This window comes from Lampris incognitus, chromosome 4, assembly GCF_029633865.1.
Source record: "Lampris incognitus isolate fLamInc1 chromosome 4, fLamInc1.hap2, whole genome shotgun sequence".
In the NCBI taxonomy this organism is placed as follows: Eukaryota; Metazoa; Chordata; class Actinopteri; order Lampriformes; family Lampridae; genus Lampris; species Lampris incognitus.
In genome coordinates, this window is record NC_079214.1 from 45,769,974 (window position 1) to 45,791,739 (window position 21,766).

A 21,766-nucleotide genomic window follows, 5' to 3' on the forward strand; every position below is an offset into this window, starting at 1 on the left:
GTATACGTTCTTAAACCATTTGCGGCACTGAAATGTGTCATTTCACTGCCCACACAGCATGCTCTGCACAGCGTGACTGCAAACGCATACTTTATGGACTGTTGGGGATGACACTTGTCACCAAGCAAGTGACAACCAGGGATGATGATGATGGTTGTGCTTAAACATGAAACCACTTTCACTGAGCGCCCTTGTGTCATGCATAGACCCAGGCCATCTGGCAAATTTATCATTAATTAATCAGTATGCAACATTTTGGGTATTTACACAAAGATTCACAAATGCATCTTCTTCCACACTTGGGGGCAATAATCCCAATATGTGCTCCATTTAAAGCACCAAGAACCTCTGGAAACCCAGCAACTTGCATGAAGGCAGCTTAATTCTGGGTTACTGCAAATTAGTGAAGGCGATGTTATTTACATAGCAGTTGTCTTGACATTGCACTGAGCTCTAGGCTCTTACTTTGTTGAAATAACACACTCAACCTGACATGACATCAAATGGGAGAGTGCAATAAAATTATTCATCATTTTTCCTTTCTAATCATTATTAAAATGATTTCAGCAAAACACATGTTGTTCCCTTTCTTTGGGCAAAATGTCAAATCAATTAAGTTGAAGAGCAGCAGTTGAAATGTAAACATTTATGTTGTGTTTAGTTACATGCACAACTGTCTCCCTGTCTGTCTGTAGGTGTGTGTGTGTGTGTGTGTGTGTGTGTGTGCACTCGCGAGTGCATGTGTGTATGTATTTGTGTGTGATGTGTGTGAGTGTGTATTTGTGCGTGTGTGCATGTGTTTTCATGTGACTGTCTGTGCATGTGTCAATAAGAGTGTGTGTGTGTGTGTGTGCGTGCGTGCGTGCGTGCGTGCGTGCGTGCGTGCGTGCGTGCGTGCGTGCGTGTGTGTCTAAAATAAACATACAGTCAGGATGGTGGGAGTCACAAAGGCCCAACACAGTCTCCAGAAGCGGTTTGGCTGGAAACCAATCATCATCTCAATGTCCTCACAAAATCTCTGCAGACCTGTCAGGAGGAGAAGGGGGTGGGGGCATTAGGAGACATGAGGTTCAAGACAGTGACCAATTTCTTTGAATCCTAAACTAAGGGGATCAGCATTTTCAGCCCACAATATCTATGTGTGTGTGTCCCGTGTGTGTGTGTGTGTCTCCCGTGTGTGTGTGTGTGTCTCCCGTGTGTGTGTGTGTGTGTGTGTGTGTGTGAGTGAGTGAGGGGGGGGGGGCAGGAGAGACAGAGGTGGCAAAACTACAAGATACACACAGTGTCACGATTTTATTAAAGTCCTGCACCACTGGGATCAGCATTTGCAGCCCACCATTTGTGTGTGAGTGTGAAAGAGGGGGGAAAGAGAGGTGGAGACACAGGCACAGACAGAGAAAGAGTGCTTCAGTTCCTCCTCCTGACAGTAAACCAGAGGAAAAGGAATATTGCACATGGCTCCATTTCTGTGTCTTTTTATTGGCAGATAACTGTGAGCGACGTGAATCTAGGACTGCACAATCATTTCAATATATCACTGTAGCTGATGCTTAGACAAATCGGAGAGGAGCCCTTGCTTTGCTCCCAGATGGCTGCCCTATGGCTTAACTGATCGTCGTTTAATAATGTGATTTGTCTGGAAACAGTGACATCTAGTGGTGACAACTGGGACACACTTGCATAATGTTAAATTCTCACTCTCCTCTCAAGAAAGGGGCTTTCATACCATGTTTGGGTCAGAGTGTGTATCTAAACAATGATGCTAGAGTTCAAAGGTCATGTCTTATGTAATTACAGAGATACTCACCGTAGAGATAGGAGACTCCAACCAGCTCAAAGATGGCAATGATCACCAGGGAATAAGAGGCTGCAAATGTGTCTACCAACTGCAGCATGTACATGCCACTCTGTAACACACACACAAAAGCATACAAAGACATACACATGTGCACACACACACACACACACACAAAATACAGTAAAAGTGATTCACTGTAATGTGGCTAAGACTGTTGATAATATCCCAGGCTTACTTTTCTTAATTTTGTTTTGAAACTTTCATGTTTTCAGAACTTTCTCACTGAATTGTACCAGATAATAAGAAATTACACATGTTTTCTATTTAGGGGTGAATTCTCCTTTTGAGATCTTTGACTTATTTTAATGAAAATTCAGCATCTATCGACCTACAACATGAGCATAGTCCTGTAAAAATCACAGCTTTGTGCTACATGTAGAGGGACCTGTGAGCCTACTCAAGAGAAGACAAGGGGGGGGGGCACTGCTCCTTACCTCAACCCAGATATAAATAAATGAGGGAATCAATTAAAAATCTCTGGAGGAAAACATTAGATGAGCGGTTCCCACCGAAGTCCAGTGTATGCATGTTTTCACCCCAACCAAAAACGTCCACTTGAGGATTTCGCCGATTAGAAGATCTTCTCATAACAAGGGAGTGTCTAATAAGCCAAATCAGCTGGTGACGTGTTGGGATGGCTTGGATGACATGCGATTGAAGCAAAAACTTTGGAGAAATGAGCAAAAGTGAGCTAGATTTTGGAAGTACACAACCAAAGAAATCCTACCCCCTCTCCCTCCTGTACCCCTCCCTCAAACCAGGTTCATGCGCATGCATGAGTTTGTTAATCAACTAGTAAAATGTGTATTTTTGTTGATAAATGAAATGATAAATTCAGCAAATCTCTGTTACTCTAACATTACTGTGAAGCACTGAAGGTTGTAGGTGAAGTATTTGTAAAGATAAAGATCACTATTTTTTAAAGAACTGGCACCTTGTGTGACCACCTCTGTCCAAGATCTGTAAAAATGTCATGAAGTGAGTACCTTAGGAAATGCCTCATGTTCATTTCTGTGTGTGTGTGCGTGTGTGCGTATGCGTGCACATGTCATGGCATACCTCTGTGATCATGGGAAATCCCAGGATGAAGAAGGATGCACAACAGACCAGTGTGAAGAGCGGTTTGTGCTTCCTCAGGTACTTGGGAAACTCATCTGACACTGAGGTCACTATTGTCTCAATAGTTGCAAACTGTGATAGAACAAGACGAGAGAAGAGGAGAGGAGTAGAGAAGACAGGAAAGGCAGATGTAAGATAAATGACCATCCACAGACAAAGCGAAGAAAGTGGAAGGAGAGAAGGCAAAATAAAGAAGGGAAGGGTAGTAAATATTTCATCTCTATTATTATTTACATTTTCAAGGTGGAGGAACAAGTTCTGCTTCTATAATTGGGGATTTCCATTTCCTGCCAAGTGGTGCCATAGAGATTGTATAATGCATCCCCCATTGCATGCCTTCTCAGAGGCATCTTACTGTTTCCAGATGGGGCCTCATTCACTGCACAATGCACATGCATGAACCATCTCACTATGGACTGAAATGTGTTTGACAAGAGTGGAGTAAGTTTGAAAAATTTTTTTTTAAAAACTACACAGAGATAACACATCTTATCATAGCCTGGTAAACACTGATGCTGGTGGTAAATTGCAGTATTTTTTATGCTTGGGGAAGTGAAAATGTGTGAAAGCTAGGGGCAGACAAAGCCAATAAGACAGGGAGTGGTGAGGCTACAAAGAACGTAACCACATGTAGAACTTCACATGCTTTTTTTGTTGTTGTTGGACCAACACATAGGGCTGGCAAAGAGGTTGCCAGTCTTCATTTTAGTGCATAGTAGAGTCAAATTCGTGCAGTATGGTTAGGAAAGCCATACACCACATTTTAAAACCCTGTGAAATTGTCTCCCATAACTGCACTTGAGAAGTAGCTGTTAGCTGAGCAGCGCAGCCCATTTTGGGGTCTTGAGGCAACCCAGATTTTGCGGTCCACATACAAAACTAAGATGGCAAAATGCCTGCCCCACTGGTTAAATTATGTTTGTCTGTTTGTTTGTTCATAAGGACAATACACGTTAATCAACATTTCTGTAAATGTGCCAGCGTTAGCAAGCTGACTAATTTTCAACTGCAGTCCTTTGGCAAGATGCTTTGAAACCTATAACGAAGACAAGACGCCATAAAGAGAGCAACAGTAACAAACAAGAATTCTCAAGACTGAACACAAGCCATGCATAACAACAGGAAAGAGTAAAACATCAGTGCAATAATACAGCAATAGCAAACATCATTTTGGCAGCCATGTAAGCAGCAGGAAGCAATAAGACACAGCCAAGTAATACTGACCACAACCATCCTTTGATGCATGCTGACATGCAGAGCAAAAATAAACAGTAGACATGGAGAAAATACAATAATCATTATGTTGATCTTGATAAAATATTAAAAGATGCAGTTATGGGTTAGTAAAATGGTAATATACACCTAACACACAAGTCGTGCAACACAGAGTTGTAAGACACCACGAAAGAAGGACATACCAGATTGTTAATAAAGAATAGTAGTAAATATTCCATACATGCCCAAGCCATGCAAAGCTGGCTGCCTGGCAACAGGCAAAGGACATGGGACAAGTTAGCAGCAGTTAAGCCAGTAATGACAATGATAATAATAAAATGAGCAATATACTATGTAGATTCGAAGTGTTCACATGTCTGACATTTCAAAAGCCAGGCCTTGAGACTTTGTGTGAAGTGTGTTAGGTAGTACAGTTTCTTATTTTAGTTGGTGGGGTGTTCCACAATTGAGAATCTCTTACAGAAAAGCATGAATGGCTGAAGGAGTTGGACCTGAGAGGGATTACACAGTCCCTGCTCAAAGCAGATAGTGTGCTTCTGTTGTCAGTTTAATAAAAGTACTAAGTGGCAGAAGAGCTTTGCCATTTAGGATCTTAAACATCAGGCAGGTATCAGTGTATTTCATTAGATTTTCCCAGCTAAGGATGTCATATTTGCCAAAAATATTGCAGTGGTGGTAAGTATTGGGTTTTCTGTCTAACACTTTGAGAGCCTGCTTGTACAGAGAGAGAATGGGCTTCAGTCAGTGTTATACCTTTTGCTTGAGTACAGCTTGTTTTTAAGTGGGAGATGATCACTGCATTCATATGTAGTTTAGCTGTTGTAGTTGTTAGGCAGTTTTTATGTACCTAAAATTAGCCAGATTGTATTTGGTTATTTGCAGTACTTTCTTCGCTTGATTTTTGAAGGATAAGGTGGAGTCAAGGATAATACCAAGATATTTAACATGAGAGAATACTTGGATGATCTCTCCAGACACACAGACTTAAGGATCGTTCAGATACAGACTGCTTCTTTGTAAAAAACATGAGGTCAGCAGTAGAGATACCCGCATATCAATATCTCTGGGCTGGAAAGCCTCAAAAACAGTCCACATGCTGAGGTCAATGCAAAAAAGATTGTCTTTAATTTGAGACATCCATGCTAGCAAACAGTGTTCAATTGCAAAAAAAATGTTAAAAAAAATGAAATAAAATAAAAAAGTGAATATAAAATGCAGCAAACATTCCATCCTAGACTTTAATCAGTGCTACTTTAGTCTCCTAATTTATGAACTGGCACAACAATGGCTGACTTCCAGTCTTTCGTAAACTTCCCTTCTGTAATAGATGCATTGATTATTTTTGTGATTGATTCAGCGAATGAAGCTGCATGTCTTTTTAAAAAGAGGGAGTCAAGTCTAAATATGTCTTTTGATTTAGAGTTTATCAAGAGTTCAAAATTGAATTGGAATCATTGTATTAGAATTGTATCAGAATTTAGGTTCAAGACCTCCATCAGTGAGAAGACTGGTTGAGAGATATCTGTTGGTGATGGATCTAGAGGTCGGGTTTGATTCATGTGTGCTGTCATCTTAATAGAATTCACAAAGTAGGAGTTGAGGAGAGTTGCAGTTTCTACTGCCCATTTAATCAGGGAGCCATTGTCTTTCATCTCCAGCTGCTTTGTTGTATTATTATGCCATTTCCCTGTTAGCTTTTTTAACTTGTCCTAGATTTGCTTGTGAATTCCCTTAGCTTCACCTATCAGACTAACAAAGAAGTTTGCTTTAGCTACTCAGATGTGTTACCCTGTTTCTTAGAGAAGTGAAAATGTGTCTGTCAGTCAAAAACTTAGTCTTAAGAAATATTACCTTTCTTTTTGGCTCATTAATTGTGGTACAATTTGTACTGTTGTTGCATTTATTGGAACACTAGTTGACTTGCTGAACAAATTCTTTCCTAGCAGTCCCATCAAGATCGCCTACATGGTATTTTCAACTATAATACACACCAATATGATAGACACACATTGCCACACAACCACTCAGCATTCATTTTGGTTCAGTTCTGACCAGGCTACATTTGGTCTTGTTATTATTACTGTTGGTTTATCTGTAAATGTATTAGGGATGTGAACGTGTACTAAAATCTGTACACGTTTACACGGTGCAATGTTTGCCGTTTAAACATGTACACGTTTCAGGATTTCTGTGAATTTTGAAAGTATGTCGGTGCTATACCGCTAGAGGTCGCTGTAGCCTTATTATTCCATAGATTCACCGCTGTTAAGGTCGCCGATGTCGTATGACACAACTAGACTACACCATTTACAAAAGATCGAATATCTCTGGATGAGTATGCGTTAGAAACTTGCTGTTTAGATCCCGCTGAGAAGCTTTCTAATCCAAACTCCCACATGGGGCTTCGGAGATTTTTTACTAGACGCCATCCATGCTTCAATCGCGCTTGCACTTGTCACGCAGCAAAGAATTATGACGTCATCACGCATTATATAAAAAAACAAAACAAAATAAACAAAAACAAAAACCTTTACGTTTATCGGTTACGGATTTTTATTAAACGGTTATGCTTTAATTTCCGTGTAAACATGTACACGTGTACACTGACACACCCCTAAAATGTATATTGTGTATATTTCTTTGTCTATGTTTATTGATATTTCTATGAATCCTTGTTTGTTTATATGTAAAGCACATTGCATTTCTATATACAAAAAATGTTACGCAAATAAATTTGGATTGATGCATTGATTGACTAATTGTCTATACTTGCTTAATTCAATTCAGGGTAACAGAAAACAGGAGTCTGTCCCAGCAGGCATGTAGTGGGAGGAAGGATAAAAACCTGGTTGGGTTGCCAGTCTATCACTAAGCCCACCAACACAGCCACACACCACTCGTATCTGTGGGCAATTTAGAATCTCCGATTCATATAACACATATCTTTGCACTGCTGGAGGCAAACTGGAGCACTAATCACTAATACCACCATACCACCCATTACAATAAAGTGAAGGTAAAGATCATTACAGACTTTGCAGAAAGCTTTTTACTTCAAAGTGAAAAGACAGCACTGTGAGCAGAAAGGTGGGGCAATGAAGGTGAAGTCAGTCTAGACAGTTTAGGGAAATTTAAAGTAAAGAGGAATTCAGCACACAAGAATTTCCTAGCAGACAAACAGGGAGAGTGGTGGGTGGTGGAGGGTGTGATATATGAGTGTGTGTGTGTGTGTGTGTGTGTGTGTGTGTGTGTGTGTGTGTGTGTGTGTGTGTGTGTGTGTGTGTGTGTGTGTGTGTGTGTGCACATGCGTGCAGATGTGTGTTGCATGTGTGTTCGAGAAGGCTCACCAGTGCCAAGTTATCTGCCACTTCTCCACTCCTTGCCCTCCTTCTGAGCTTCCAAAACTAATTTTCTGTCAACATCCCAAGCCTATTACTGCCAAGCTGCCTGCTTCAACAAAGCCACCAGCCTTGCACTCAAAGCCACGGCTGCCAAGGCAAACTAACATCATCGTTTACCATTACTACTGGCTTCTGTCTTAATGCACCGCTTTGGGGGCATCGTGGTGCACTTGAAGGGATTGTTTTCATCTGAAATTGTTTGCCTAAGACTGTGTCTTGAGGTTCTTTAAAGGTGCTCCAGGGACTGAGGTGTTTACTCAGTGGAGTTACACCAAGAATGGATCAATATCAACGCAGGAGCTTGAAGGACCAGTTCAACAAGTCCACATCCTCCGAACACAGTCTAATCTACAACCCTGAAGAATGTCGATATCATTTGATTTACTGACACACCATGGTGATGCTGGTTATTGCAGTGGTGTCTGAGCAATCTGAATCCCAGAGATCCATTTGAAATGAAATAGTTTCAGTGTGACAACACCAGTGCCTTCTCTACTGTCAGTAAAGATCTTCAAACTCACTGCTACCTGCCTCATTCTACCATACTTGGCCCCTATAGTGAGGGCAAATCATTTACACCAAATTATTTTTCCTTGAAAAAATCCTACCGAACTGTAACCATTAAGATATGCAACTATAATACTATAAAAACCACAAACCTGAAGAATGACATGCAAACAAATGTCCTTTTTGATGCTTACTATCACTGGAATAAACAAGACAAAAGCTAATGCATGACTATCCAAATCATGCAATGGTTTTTGAGTTGCTTGTTTTAATGGCATTTTTCCTTTAAAGACTGGTAACTTCACAATAATGAATGTTTGGAAGCAGTAGAATACAATATATACAGTGGGGGAAGAGGGTCTGACTGTATTAAACTGTCAATCATATCAATGACGGACAGCATCAATGTGGATATAGTTGTGTGTATATACTGGTGTGTTTGTGTGGCGTATGTTTCTGCGTGTTTGTGTGTGTGTGTAGGAAGAAGTTGGAGTGTTTATAAATGGATTGTAACTTTATTTTTATTTCTTTATGCATTTCCAATTTCTCAATTCCTCTCTCTCTCTCTCTCTCAGTCTGTTTCGTTCACTCAATCTGTCTCGTTCAATCTCCAGATAACGCTGCAGCCTCCAAATGCCTTTAGAAATACGCAGGTTACTATCAGGTCTTATATTGCATATCACACACACAAATAAACACACTCAGGAACAAAAAGAGAGACAGACAGAGGTAAAGGGGGAGAGAGAGAGAGTACCATGGTATCAAGTCCAAGGGTCAATAGCATGAGGAAAAAGATAATGGCCCAGAAAGGTGACAAGGGTAGTCTGGTCAGTGCCTCTGGATACACCACAAACGCTATGCCTGGACCTGTAAAACACACACACACACACACACACACACACACACACACACACACACACACACACACACACACACACACACACACACACACACACACACACACATGATATCTTCACAATAGGTAAAATCAACTACACTGTTTCATTTCAGTTAAAAAAAATCCATATATTTTTATACATGAAAAAACAATATAAATAAAGATGTTTGATTGATTGCATGGTTGACCGACGGTTTTTTTTTGTTGTTTTTTTTACTGAGCATTGCTTCCTATTTACGGATAAATCACAGCGAGTTCCTACTTGTGGTCTGTTGTAGATAAGGTGTCTTACCTTCATCGGCCACCTTCTCTATAGGAACCTTTAATTCATGCGCCATGAAACCAATTACAGAGAAGATGACAAACCCCGCAAATATACTGGTGGCGCTGTTTGTACACGTCACTATAACAGTATCCCTGAGGGAGAAAATAAAAACAAAACAGAGAAACATCAAAAAGATATATATTTCCTTTGGTGATTATAACATATATCTTCAAAACATAAACTATATCATGGGTCTACGTGATTAACACTCTACTTTCTACGCAAAGGACGCTTTACACTGTTAATGGGTAAGCAAGAGAAAGGATGAAACAGTGCCCTCCTGTGAGAGGAATGTAAAATGTCTTCCAAAATAGGAGTTTATAGAGATTTGGAAGTATACACACAGGTAAAAGTCCCATTTCAAAATCTACTGTAATCCTCACAAAATAATTGTAAGTGGACACTGCTTAGCTGGATTTTATCTATATTAAATGATACTATCCATGTTCTCCAAAACACTGTAGTATATGGGCTGAGGCCTAACAGGAGATGAATTCAGGAGTAAAAGACTACATATGGTGCACATACGGTTTACGGTCAGGAGATGTGTGAATTTAATCCATGTTTTGGACACTGCATTTGCCAGTGAGTGATGCTAAAATACATTCGGTTTAGTAATTAATTTTTCTTTAAATATCTGACCGATTTTAAATACTGAGATTCCTATGAGACTCCTGCTTGCATCACTCATACTCTGAGGCTGTTCATACCCTGTGCATGCATGTCTGCTTGTGCACAGTTGTGTCATTGGTTTTTCAAAAACAATACAGCAGTTCTGGGAAACTTAAAAATGTATTGATCATTGGAAAAGCTTTTTCATAGCCCTTATTCATGAAATATTCTTTTTTTTAAAATTACTCCCCTGTTATATTGTTGTATATGTAGGGAGTCCTATGTATTTCATGTGAGCAACCTACTAAGTCAGATTTTTTTGTACATGCAAACTTGCATAGCCAGTGAAGTATATTCTGATTCTGTACATAATACTAGTTTTAAACTAATTGCCCATGTCAAATAATCACTATTCCACTCAGAGGTTCCTGTTTATGTAATACATTGTGCAGCTCAAGGTCTTTTACACCTCTCATATGGTGACTGAGGGACTAACATAGTTTACACATGAAAGAATATCAAACATACATCTCATAGGTGAGCATATAGATTTGAAAACTTAAAAACTTAAATGCAGACAAGCTAAAACCATTGTTCGCAGTTTCATGCACTGTGGTGTCATGGCCAGGGTTGCTGCAAGGAATCCTGCCCCCCCCCCGAGCAAGGTGTGATGGTGGACAACAAACTGTGATGCATCGAACATAGTACACTATCATAATGTCTTTACAAAGTACTCCCCTCTCCCTCCCTCCATTTTGAGATCAAGTCAAGTCATCTCAAAATTTATTTGTACAGCCCTAAATCAGTTATGTACAGAAGCGTAATGCATTCACATGAGAAAGAAAATTTGCAGTTTTGTCTGAATCAACGAGATTATTATCTTAGAATTCTGAGAAAAGTTTTCATGAAAAAAAATTCTGCTCTATTTTTCTGAATTAAAAAGATACCTCAAAATGCTGCGCAAATGTATGGTTGCTGCTGCTAATCAGCCTGACCCTCTGACACAAGTATCTCCCAATATCTCAAACCAAAACCAAAATAAAATTGGATTAAACTAAACAGCCGGGACATGCTTGCTTCCATGTAATTGAGCTCTCAAGTAAATGAGAGCTTCTCTTGTAATTTTGAGCTACCTCATTAATTCAGAAAAACAAGGCAGATTTTTTTCTTACATGAAAACTTTTCTCAGAATTGTTAGGGCTCGGTCTGTTGACCAACCTGGCAACCAGCAATGAGAGCGGGGGAAGGGCGCGTCTGAAACACCTGCAGCCTATCTACTCGTTAACCACTCTAGTATAAGTTTGTTTGCTTTCCAGAACTCGTCGCTAGTTCGTCCTGAACAGTCCCGTGAGTAAATTCTTCGTCTCGAGTTTTGTGGCATTTCTGTGTCTCCCGGTGGAGTACAGATTGTAGTATTCTCCGTGTTTTTGCTTGTTTGATTATTCCCTTGTGTCAGTTCTCCTTGAGAGCTTGTTCGGAGAAGAACTCTCTTTGTGTTTTCCCCATTGGATTTTCCCATCGTGATTTTCTAGTTGAGATCAAGTTTTTGATATTCTAATTTCTCCTCTCTCACTGTGGATCTTATTACTCGGTTGGACTTCTACCTTAAAGGAGCAGTTTACGTTTTTTCCCTTTCGGACTTTAAAGGAGCAGTTTACGTTTTTTCCTTTTCGGATTAAGGGGGCAGTTTACGTTTTCCCATTTTTAAGAAGCTATTCTCAAGTTCCGCCTGAAGCGCCTCCCCCTTCTGTCCAGGCCCGGCCGGCTCTCCTCTACGAGTCCTGCCAGGTTGGTGCTTTACTTTGTCTTGTGTTGTCGCTATTGGGTTCGTTCTACAAACCCCTAACAGTACGAACTAGCCTCTCACTATGAACCCAGACAACCCAGACGCCAATCCTGTCCAGGCTGCTCTCTATAAGCAGATTCAGCTTACAGCCTCCCACGGCCAGCAACTACAAGAGGCCGCTGTTGCCATGCAGGGCCTCCGGGCTCAGGTGCAACCCCTCCAGGCTTCGGTGGATTCTCTTTCGGCCCAGCAAGCGGCGCTCGCGAGCCAACAAGAGGAGGTTCTTAAGCAGTTGCAAACTCTCACAGCGGCTATCACCATCCAGCCAGCTGTCCCACCAATTCCGGCCGCCCCTCCTCCAGCAGTGCCCGCAGCCGTTGCCTTAGACAATCCTACCGTTTATGTTTCGGATTTCCGGGAGCCCAGTATCTCCAATCCCAAGCCTTTTGATGGCAACTTTGAGACCTGTGCCACGTTCATCATGCAGTGTGAGCTTGTCTTCGCCCACCATTCCAGGGGGTTCACCACAGATGCTGCAAAAGTTGCTTACGTGACTAACCTGCTGACTGGCCGCGCTGCTCAGTGGGCCACTGCTTCCTGGTCCATGGGGGCCAGTTTCTGCTCTTCCTACGATGACTTTGTGGCTGAGCTTCGGAAGGTATTCCATCATCCAGTGTACGGTCAGGATCCGGGTGTCCGATTGAGCAGGATCCAGCAGGGCAGTGGCAGTGTCACTGACTACTCAGTCGAGTTCAGGCTGGCTGCGGCTGAGAGTGGCTGGAACGACCAGTCACTTCGGGTAACCTTCCGTAGGGGCCTCAGCAATGCCGTTCGGCCTCACCAACGCCCCGGCGGTGTTCCAGGCACTCATGAATGACATCCTTCGCGACATGCTCGACCAATTCGTTGTCGTCTACCTTGATGACATCCTCATCTTCTCCAGGTCCCTCGAGGAGCATGTCCAGCACGTGCGGCAGGTTCTCGAACGTCTCCTTCGTAACCGGCTGTTCGTCAAGGCTGAGAAATGCCTGTTCCATTCTGAGTCAGTGGACTACTTAGGTTTTATCGTGGAGGGAGGCAAGACTCGAGCTGATCCTCGCAAGATCAAAGCGGTGGTGGAATGGCCGGATCCTAAGTCACGTAAGGAACTGCAGAGCTTCCTCGGGTTCGCGAACTTTTACAGGAGGTTCGTCCGAAACTACAGCTCTGTAGCAGAACCCCTCACCCGTCTAACCTCCCCCTCTCAGCCGTTCGTCTGGTCCCCAGCTGCTCGCTCTGCATTTCTGTCGCTCAAGGAGAGGTTCACCAGTGCCCCCGTCCTACTCCATCCCGATCCCAAGAGGCAGTTCATAGTTGAGGTGGACGCTTCGGACACCGGATTGGGGGCTGTGCTCTCCCAACGATCAGAGGCCGACCAGAAGGTTCATCCTTGCGCGTTCTTCTCCCGCCGGTTCCTTCCCGCCGAGGAGAACTACGATGTTGGTAATCGGGAGCTTCTCGCTGTAGTGGCTGCACTTGAGGAATGGCGCCATTGGCTGGAGGGGGCAGAGCATCCATTTACCATCTGGACTGATCATAAGAACCTGACGTTCATCCGGGCAACCAAACGTCTCAATGGTCGGCAGGCACGGTGGGCCAGTTTCCTCAGTCGGTTCGACTTCACACTGACTTATCGTCCTGGCTCCCGCAACACCAAGGCAGATGCTCTGTCTCGTCAACACCTTAAGGAACCTGTAACGGTGGAGCCAAGTCCCGTCCTCCCTGAGACCAAGGTCGTTGGCGTGGTGACCTGGGGCCTTGAAACGGTGGTCAAGCGCGCCTTGCGCTCCAGTCCAGCCCCGAGCAACGTGCCGCCTCGCCGACTGTTTGTTCCGGACTCAGTGAGGTCTCGGGTCCTCAAATGGGGCCACACCAGTCAGCTCGCTTGCCACCCTGGAGTCCACCGCACTTTCACTTTCATAGCTCGACGGTTCTGGTGGCCCACTATGAGGAGGGACGTCAAGGAGTTCGTCATGGCCTGCACCATCTGTGCCCGCAGCAAGGCCTCTCACCAGGCACCGGCTGGTCTGCTGCAGCCCCTTCCTATTCCCAGTCGGCCCTGGTCCCATGTGGCGTTGGATTTTGTCTCTGGACTTCCTCCGTCTCAGGGCAACACAGTGATCCTGACGGTGGTGGATCGCTTCAGCAAGGGTGTTCACCTGGTGGCTTTGCCTAAGCTTCCTTCTGCTTCTGAAACCGCTGACCTCCTGATGAGCCACGTCTTCCGTTTGCATGGACTTCCCAAGGACATTGTGTCAGACAGAGGGCCCCAGTTTGTTTCCCGTGTGTGGCGTGCTTTCTGCAAGGGGTTGGGCGCCTCGGTCAGCCTTTCGTCGGGATATCATCCGCAGACTAACGGACAGACTGAGAGGATGAACCAGAGTGTGGAATCTGCTCTCCGTTGCGTCGCTGCCAAGAAGCCAACCTCCTGGAGTCAGTTTCTCCCCTGGGTCGAGTATGCGGTCAGCTCCGCCACCGGCCTCTCGCCCTTTGAGGCATCCCTGGGTTACCAGCCGCCCGTCTTCTCTGCACAGGAGTCCGAAGTGGAGGTTCCCTCCGTGCAGACTCATCTGGACCGCTGTCGTCGTGTCTGGGAGATCACCAGGGCTGCGCTGCTCCGTGCTACGGAACGTGCCAGACGAGGAGCTAACCGTCGCCGATCCACAGCACCAGCTTACCAACCCGGACAGAGAGTCTGGCTGTCCACCAAGGATCTCCCCCTTCAGTCCTCTGCCAAGAAGCTGAATCCCCGGTTCGTTGGACCCTTCGAGATCCAGGAAGTACCCAGTCCTGCAGTTGTGCGTCTTAAGCTCCCGGCCTCCATGAAGATCCATCCGGTTTTTCATGTGTCCCGAGTAAAGCCTGTCTCCGAGAGCCCCCTTATGCCTCCGGCCCCAGCTCCGCCTCCCCCTGAGATTGTGGATGGGCATCCACAGTGGAAGGTCCGTCGGCTGATGGACGTCCGACGCAGGGGACGGGGGTTCCAGTATTTGGTTGACTGGGAGGGCTATGGGGTGGAGGAACGAAGCTGGGTATCCCGCCAGCTCATCATGGACCCTGGTCTGCTCGCTGAGTTCTATCGCCGTCACCCTGACAAACCTGGCAGGTCGCCTGGTGGCTCCCGTAGAGGGGGGGGTACTGTTAGGGCTCGGTCTGTTGACCAACCTGGCAACCAGCAATGAGAGCGGGGGAAGGGCGCGTCTGAAACACCTGCAGCCTATCTACTCGTTAACCACTCTAGTATAAGTTTGTTTGCTTTCCAGAACTCGTCGCTAGTTCGTCCTGAACAGTCCCGTGAGTAAATTCTTCGTCTCGAGTTTTGTGGCATTTCTGTGTCTCCCGGTGGAGTACAGATTGTAGTATTCTCCGTGTTTTCGCTTGTTTGATTATTCCCTTGTGTCAGTTCTCCTTGAGAGCTTGTTCGGAGAAGAACTCTCTTTGTGTTTTCCCCATTGGATTTTCCCATCGTGATTTTCTAGTTGAGATCAAGTTTTTGATATTCTAATTTCTCCTCTCTCACTGTGGATCTTATTACTCGGTTGGACTTCTACCTTAAAGGAGCAGTTTGTGTTTTTTCCCCTTTCGGACTTTAAAGGAGCAGTTTGTGTTTTTTTCCCTTTCGGACTTTAAAGGAGCAGTTTACGTTTTTTCCTTTCGGACTTTAAAGGAGCAGTTTACGTTTTTTCCTTTTCGGATTAAGGGGGCAGTTTACGTTTTCCCATTTTTAAGAAGCTATTCTCAAGTTCCGCCTGAAGCGCCTCCCCCTTCTGTCCAGGCCCGGCCGGCTCTCCTCTACGAGTCCTGCCAGGTTGGTGCTTTACTTTGTCTTGTGTTGTCGCTATTGGGTTCGTTCTACAAACCCCTAACAAGAATTCTGAGATAATAATCTCGCTAAGTCAGAAAAACAAAGCAAACATTTTTTTTCCTCAAGTGAATGTATTACACTTCCGTAGTTATGGCCTCAGAGGGCTTTACATTCACCCAATGAAAAACAGGTGGATACAGTAGAAGGCAGATAAGAAATCCCTACAGCTGTGGTTGGGGCAGCTTGGCTGATTCTCGGCCGACCCATCCTGCTTTGTATTTCTCTGCAAGATAATCATAGGCAGGCAGGTATGATGTGACTATATCAACAGTTCTATTTTGTTGGCCAGAAGCGTAGTTACCTGTTGTGTGTTTACCTGTAGCAGTTGTTGTGGAATTTATTGTAGGAGGAGAGAGTGATGAGGCCTCCCCATGCAGCTGACAGAGAGAAGAAGATCTGAGTGGCTGCATCCTTCCACACCTAACAGAGAGAGAGAGAGAGAGAGAGAGAGAGAGAGAGAGAGAGATACTTTAGGCAAAAGTTGGATCTAAAATGGTAAAGGGAAACAGGTACAAATCATTTGTTTGCTTTAAGTCAAACTTTGTTCGTGAAGCACATTCAAATATGAGCTTGTAGTTTTTCTTATTACATTTATTGATGATAATTCCTTGAAATTATGAGTGCTAGATTATGCATCTTTTCCGCTGTGCAGAATGGCATTCTGCTAATTCTAAGACATTCTCATTTATCCTCCTATTTCTTTAAAGATACCGTTTGTATTATTTCGACCTCCCTTACAAGACTGGTAAATATTCGCAAGGTTTGCTGGATGGCATTGACTGAGACAGTAAATGACTCCTGGCACCCTACCCCACACCTCAGACTTGCACATTAATGGAGGAGCGGGGCCGAGTTGGCTTTTTGTTTGTTTTTTTGATGGCACGTCCCCAAAAAGATTTGACGAATACATTCAGTCTTCAACAAACCGTGCAGCAATCGCATTAAACTGGTACTACATCTTCAGAGTAGGGGTGTCGCAATATACTGGTATTGACAATAACTGTGATATCTAAAAAATGAAATATTGTTATCATGTTAATAATACACATATGACAATATTGCGTAAATATTCCAGTGCCTCTTAAATCATTTCCGTTTCTTTCTGTTCTCGCTTTGTCTCCGTCCCCCTTGACGCCGTAACTAGCAAATGTGGCGATCCCCCAAATTATGTTATTATAAATAATAATATTGATTTGTTAAACCCACTTGAACACAATACCACTACAGAATTCATTAATTCAATGTACAGTATCAGCCTGTATCCCTCAATCACACGCCTGACCAGAATAACAACTCACAGTGCTACACTAATTGATAATATATTCACTAATGTCATTGATAGGGAAGTAATAAGTGGGGTAATAATAAATGACACAAGTGACCATCTGCCAGTGTTTGCAGTCATTCAGAGCTGTACAGGGGCAAATAAGGATGTTACAACACACAAAATACTTAGACAAAAAACAGAAGGGACAATTAATTCTTTTAAAAACGATCTGATGGTACAAGACTGGAATAAAGTATATGTGGAAGATGTAAACGAAGCCTATGACATATTTTCTATCAATAACAATGGCTCTTTATGAAAAAAACTGTCCTCTAGTTAATAAAGTAGTAAAACAGAAAATTGCTGAAAAGCCATGGTTAACTAAGGGATTGTTAAAAGCATGCAAGAATAAAAATGTATTATATAAAGACTTTTTATAGAAAAGGACAAAAGAATCGGAACATAAATACAAGACATATAAAACCAAACTGACAAAAATTATGAGACACAGCAGAAGGGATTACTACAGCATAATTACTAGAGGACAATAAAAACAACATAAAAAAATACATGGATGGTATTGAATGATATAATTAAAAATAAAAAGGGGGGAAACTGGATACCAAAATTGCTTCCTAACCAAAAATAGTAAAACTATCAACGATATGGCCTTAAATGTTAATGAATTCAATTATTTTTTTTGTTGGTGTTGATGCTGGTTTGGCTGGGGAGATTGCAAGCACTGGCTGTAGAAATGACATGGCAGGTAAAGATGTACAGCTAAAAGAATCTTTGTTTTTAAAGGGAACAGATGAAAAAGAAATTACTGACATTGTCAAAAGATTTAAGAGTAAGACATCAACAGACTGCAATGATATTGAAATGTCACTAGTTAAAGATATTGAGTGTGTGGTGAAACCTCTTACATATATATGCAATCAATCTCTGAAAACCGGTGTTTTCCATGTAAAATGAAAATGGCTAAATTCATACCCACATACAAGGCTGGAGATAGACACACACTCAAATTACAGACCTGTTTCTTTGCTTTCACAATTCTCTAAAATACTGGAAAAAATATTCTACTCAAGGTTGGATGACTTTATCACAAAACATAATGTACTGTGTGAAGAACAATATGGATTTAGAACTAATAGGACTACATCATCTGCACTCATCGATTTTGAGGAAGAGATAACAACTGCTATAGAAAAGAAAGAATATGCTGTAGGAGTATTCTTAGATCTAAAGAAAAAGCATTTGATATGGTTGACCATGACTTATTATTAATAAAACTACAAAAATATGGAATCAGAGAAGTAGTTCTTTCTGGCTATCCAGTTACCTAAATAATAGGAGCCAATATGTGCAAATTAATAATTATAAATCACAATTAATGAAGGTTAAGTGTGGAGTTCCTCAAGGCTCAGTGTTGGGGCCATTGTGATTTATTTTGTACATTAATAATATATGTGAGGTTTCAAAAACACTAAAAATAATTTTATTTGCTGATGACACAAACCTACTTTGCAGTGGGGACAACTTGGAACAACTTTTGGATACAGTAGGAAATGAATTGAAGAAACTAAAGAGTTGGTTTGATTCAAATAAACTAACACTAAATCTAAGCAAAACAAAATTCACAATATTTGGGAATCGGTCAACAAACTCAAACAAAAAGCTCATGATAATTTATGTAGAAATCGAAAAAGTGTCAGAAATCAAATTTCTTGGAGTAATAGTAGACAATAAATTATGTTGGAAACCACATATAAAGTATATCAAAGCAAAAATATCAAAGTCAATTGCAATACTATATAAAGTCAAAGATCTCCTGCATCAACCAGCACTATACACCTTGTACTGCTCCTTCATACTTCCATACATCACCTACTGTGTGGAAGTGTGGAGGAACACATACAAAACAAACACAGATCCAATTTTCATCCTTCAAAAAAGAGTCAAAATAATTGTAAAAAAAAAACCACTTACAGGTGCCTATAAACCCACTCTTTATCAAACTGAAAGCACTACAATTTAAGGATTTGGTTGACTTCAAAACAATTCAAATCATTTACAGAGTAAAAAATCAGCAGTTACCAAACAGTGTCCAAAAGTTGTTCCAAAGGAGGGAAAGTAAACACGATCTCAGAGGAATATGTATATTCAAAAAACAACAAGTGAGGACAAATGCAAAACTTCATTGTATATCCATCAAAGGACTCAATCTATGGAACAACTGTAAAAAAGAAATGAAGATGTGTACATCAATAATGAACAAAGAGGTGGACTGGAGTAGCATGACTTGATACATGACGTGTAAGGTCCCTTGTTTGACTTGTACTGTTTTGTTTATTTTGATCTCTATGCAATGGCATTTCTTTTCTTTTCTCGCTTTTGTTTTGTCTTGAAAGTTTTGTTTTGGTTTGATTTGACCGATAAAGTATAAGAAAGGGGTAGGACCAGAAAAGTTCTTTACTTCATCCTACGTCCTTTTTGAACATGGTCCAGTTATTACTTGTGTTGTTACAGAGAGTTTGCAAAATATGTTTACTGTTGTTTCCATTTGTTCTTGTATTCCTGCCTGTGTATTTTATTTTGTTATTTTAGCATGTTCGAAATAAAATCAATCTGAACCCGAATCTGAATAAGAAATGTTTCCAGCTATGGGTTTGTTTTCACTCACCTCCACACACCCACCAGCCCTGTCAATCAGTGACATGGCTCTGATTTACCCGCTTTCAGAAAGGCCAGCCGCTTACGTTCCTTAATGATGAGTCGCACAAATCAGTATGGCGCCTGACGCTGGTGAGTACAGAGCAGCAGGGAGAAGTTAGACCTCCGCTTCGTCAGCCTACCCAGGCCTTTGCAGCATATGTCCACGTTTGTTATGTATTCGTAGGTGTCCCCGTGAAAAATCATCTCCTCTGATCATCTCAAGGAATCCGTCGAGGATCCGACAGCTAAACATCTCCAAAGACCCGACAGCAGCTTAATAATCACTCACCACGGTAACCGTGAGTCGGCAAAAGCCGGATGACGGTTGTCTCTTTTTTTTTGTTGCCTTTTTTCCTCCTGACTAAAGCTTTGCGGGTTTGTGGCTTTTTGTTTGTGGGTTACCTGAACTGAACTGCAGTTGGGAACGCTTCCTTGTTTTGAGTTTTGTTTGCTGGATAACCAGGATATCCCGAAGTGGAATAGTTTTGTTGCGTGAACTGAACTGATAGTGATAACCGGGAAACCCCGAAATGGCGTATATTTACTTTACAAACCGAAGTGGATTATATGGCACTTTTTTCTTTCCCTTTTGTTCTAACATATCCTTTGAAAACTGACTGACATGTGGTTGAGTTTATTTCAATTGAGTGTTTTATTTCTCTGTCTTGCAATTAATTATACATTTGTTTGTGTTATAAAAAAATAACCAGGGGTTATGTGTATTCTGAATGCATGTATCCTTTGTGGGGTTTGACATCGACTCAGACTGGTTTAAACTTGGTCAAATGCTATACTAGCTAGCTACGACCACAGTGTGTGGCTACTACTGCTGTGCAGAATCATGTCATGAAAAATGGAAAGGGGATAAAAATTATGTAAGGACATGGTCAGTGGACATTAAATGACAAGTATATCACAGTGGTTAGCTGTCAGCTTGTGGTCTCACACACAAACTCTCTGTCCCCTACTCCCTGCAGGTGATTTTGTTTCAACTGACATTTTATTGATGGCAGATGTTAGGCATTGTTGAGCTTTTGTTTATCAGTCCATCTTGTTTATGTCTCACTATCCATTAAGTGTAATTGTTCTTTTTGCATGCTTTTGTCCAGTTATGGTTACAGACTCTCTCCACCTCCTTACACTCATATTCTGAGTGTAATTTATTTGCCTAAAAGAGATAAAATGCACAATAAACAAAGTTAGATGAACTTGACTGATTTCTATAGATACTGTGATACTATTGTTATCGTGGTTTCTTTGGTCCCCGATAATCGTGTAGTGAAAGTTCAATATCGTGACAGCCCTAACTCAAAAATGGCAAGATGTTTGCAAACGTGCTGTGTATCTCTTACCTTTCTATTGTAATTTGTTTTTCCTGATTGCTTTGATTTGTTTTTGTTATTCAAATTGCTTAGGTCATGATTCAAATGAAATTGCACAATGTGCCTTTAAGGTCTTTATGTGAGTATCCTACCAAGTCAGATAATTAGCTAATTTCTGATTCTACTCATGGTACCAACTGAACTGTCCTTATTCAATTACTATCACACATCTTGGACGTCCGGGTAGCATAGCAGTCTATTCTGTTGCCTACCAACACGGGGATCGCTAGTTCGAATCTCCGTGTTACCTCCAGCTTGGTCAGGCGTCCGTCCCTACAGACACAATTGGCCGTGTCTGTGGGTGGGAAGCCAGATGTGGGTATGTGTCCTGGTCGCCGCACTAGCGCCTCCTCTGGTCGGTCGGGGCGCCTGTTGGGGGGAGGGAGAACTGGGGGGAATAGCGTGATCCTCCCACGCGCTACGTCCCTCTCGCGAAACGCCTCACTGTCAGGTGAAAAGAAGCGGCTGGCTACTCCACGTGTATCGGAGGAAACACGTGGTAGTCTGCAGCCCTCCACAGATCAGCAGATGGGGTGAAGCAGTGGCCGGGACAGCTCAGAAAGCAGGGTGATTGGCCAAGTACAATTGGGGAGAAAAAGGGGGGAAAATTTTAAAAAAATACTGTCACACATCTGATACGCCAAGCAGGTTGAAAACCAAAAGTAAAGAAATATCTGTAGAATTCTTTTTGATCCAGTTCTGGGAGAGCATGGGCTTCTGGGACAGATGAAATATACCTTAATGAATAAGTGC

The 21,766-nt window shown here is 42.3% G+C and overlaps 1 protein-coding gene across 1 annotated transcript in view; it reads right to left on the reverse strand.

Moving 5' to 3' along the window:
- slc6a5 (solute carrier family 6 member 5) overlaps nucleotides 1–21,766 on the reverse strand; it is a gene marked incomplete at its 5' end in the record, with an annotated part of 29,323 nt that overhangs the window by 1,614 nt on the left and 5,943 nt on the right. The window contains 6 exons of the mRNA XM_056279347.1: nucleotides 926–1,026; nucleotides 1,808–1,907; nucleotides 2,918–3,049; nucleotides 8,876–8,988; nucleotides 9,312–9,436; nucleotides 15,963–16,066. Coding sequence (XP_056135322.1) covers nucleotides 926–1,026; nucleotides 1,808–1,907; nucleotides 2,918–3,049; nucleotides 8,876–8,988; nucleotides 9,312–9,436; nucleotides 15,963–16,066 — 675 coding nt within the window. The remainder of the gene's footprint in view (nucleotides 1–925; nucleotides 1,027–1,807; nucleotides 1,908–2,917; nucleotides 3,050–8,875; nucleotides 8,989–9,311; nucleotides 9,437–15,962; nucleotides 16,067–21,766) is intronic.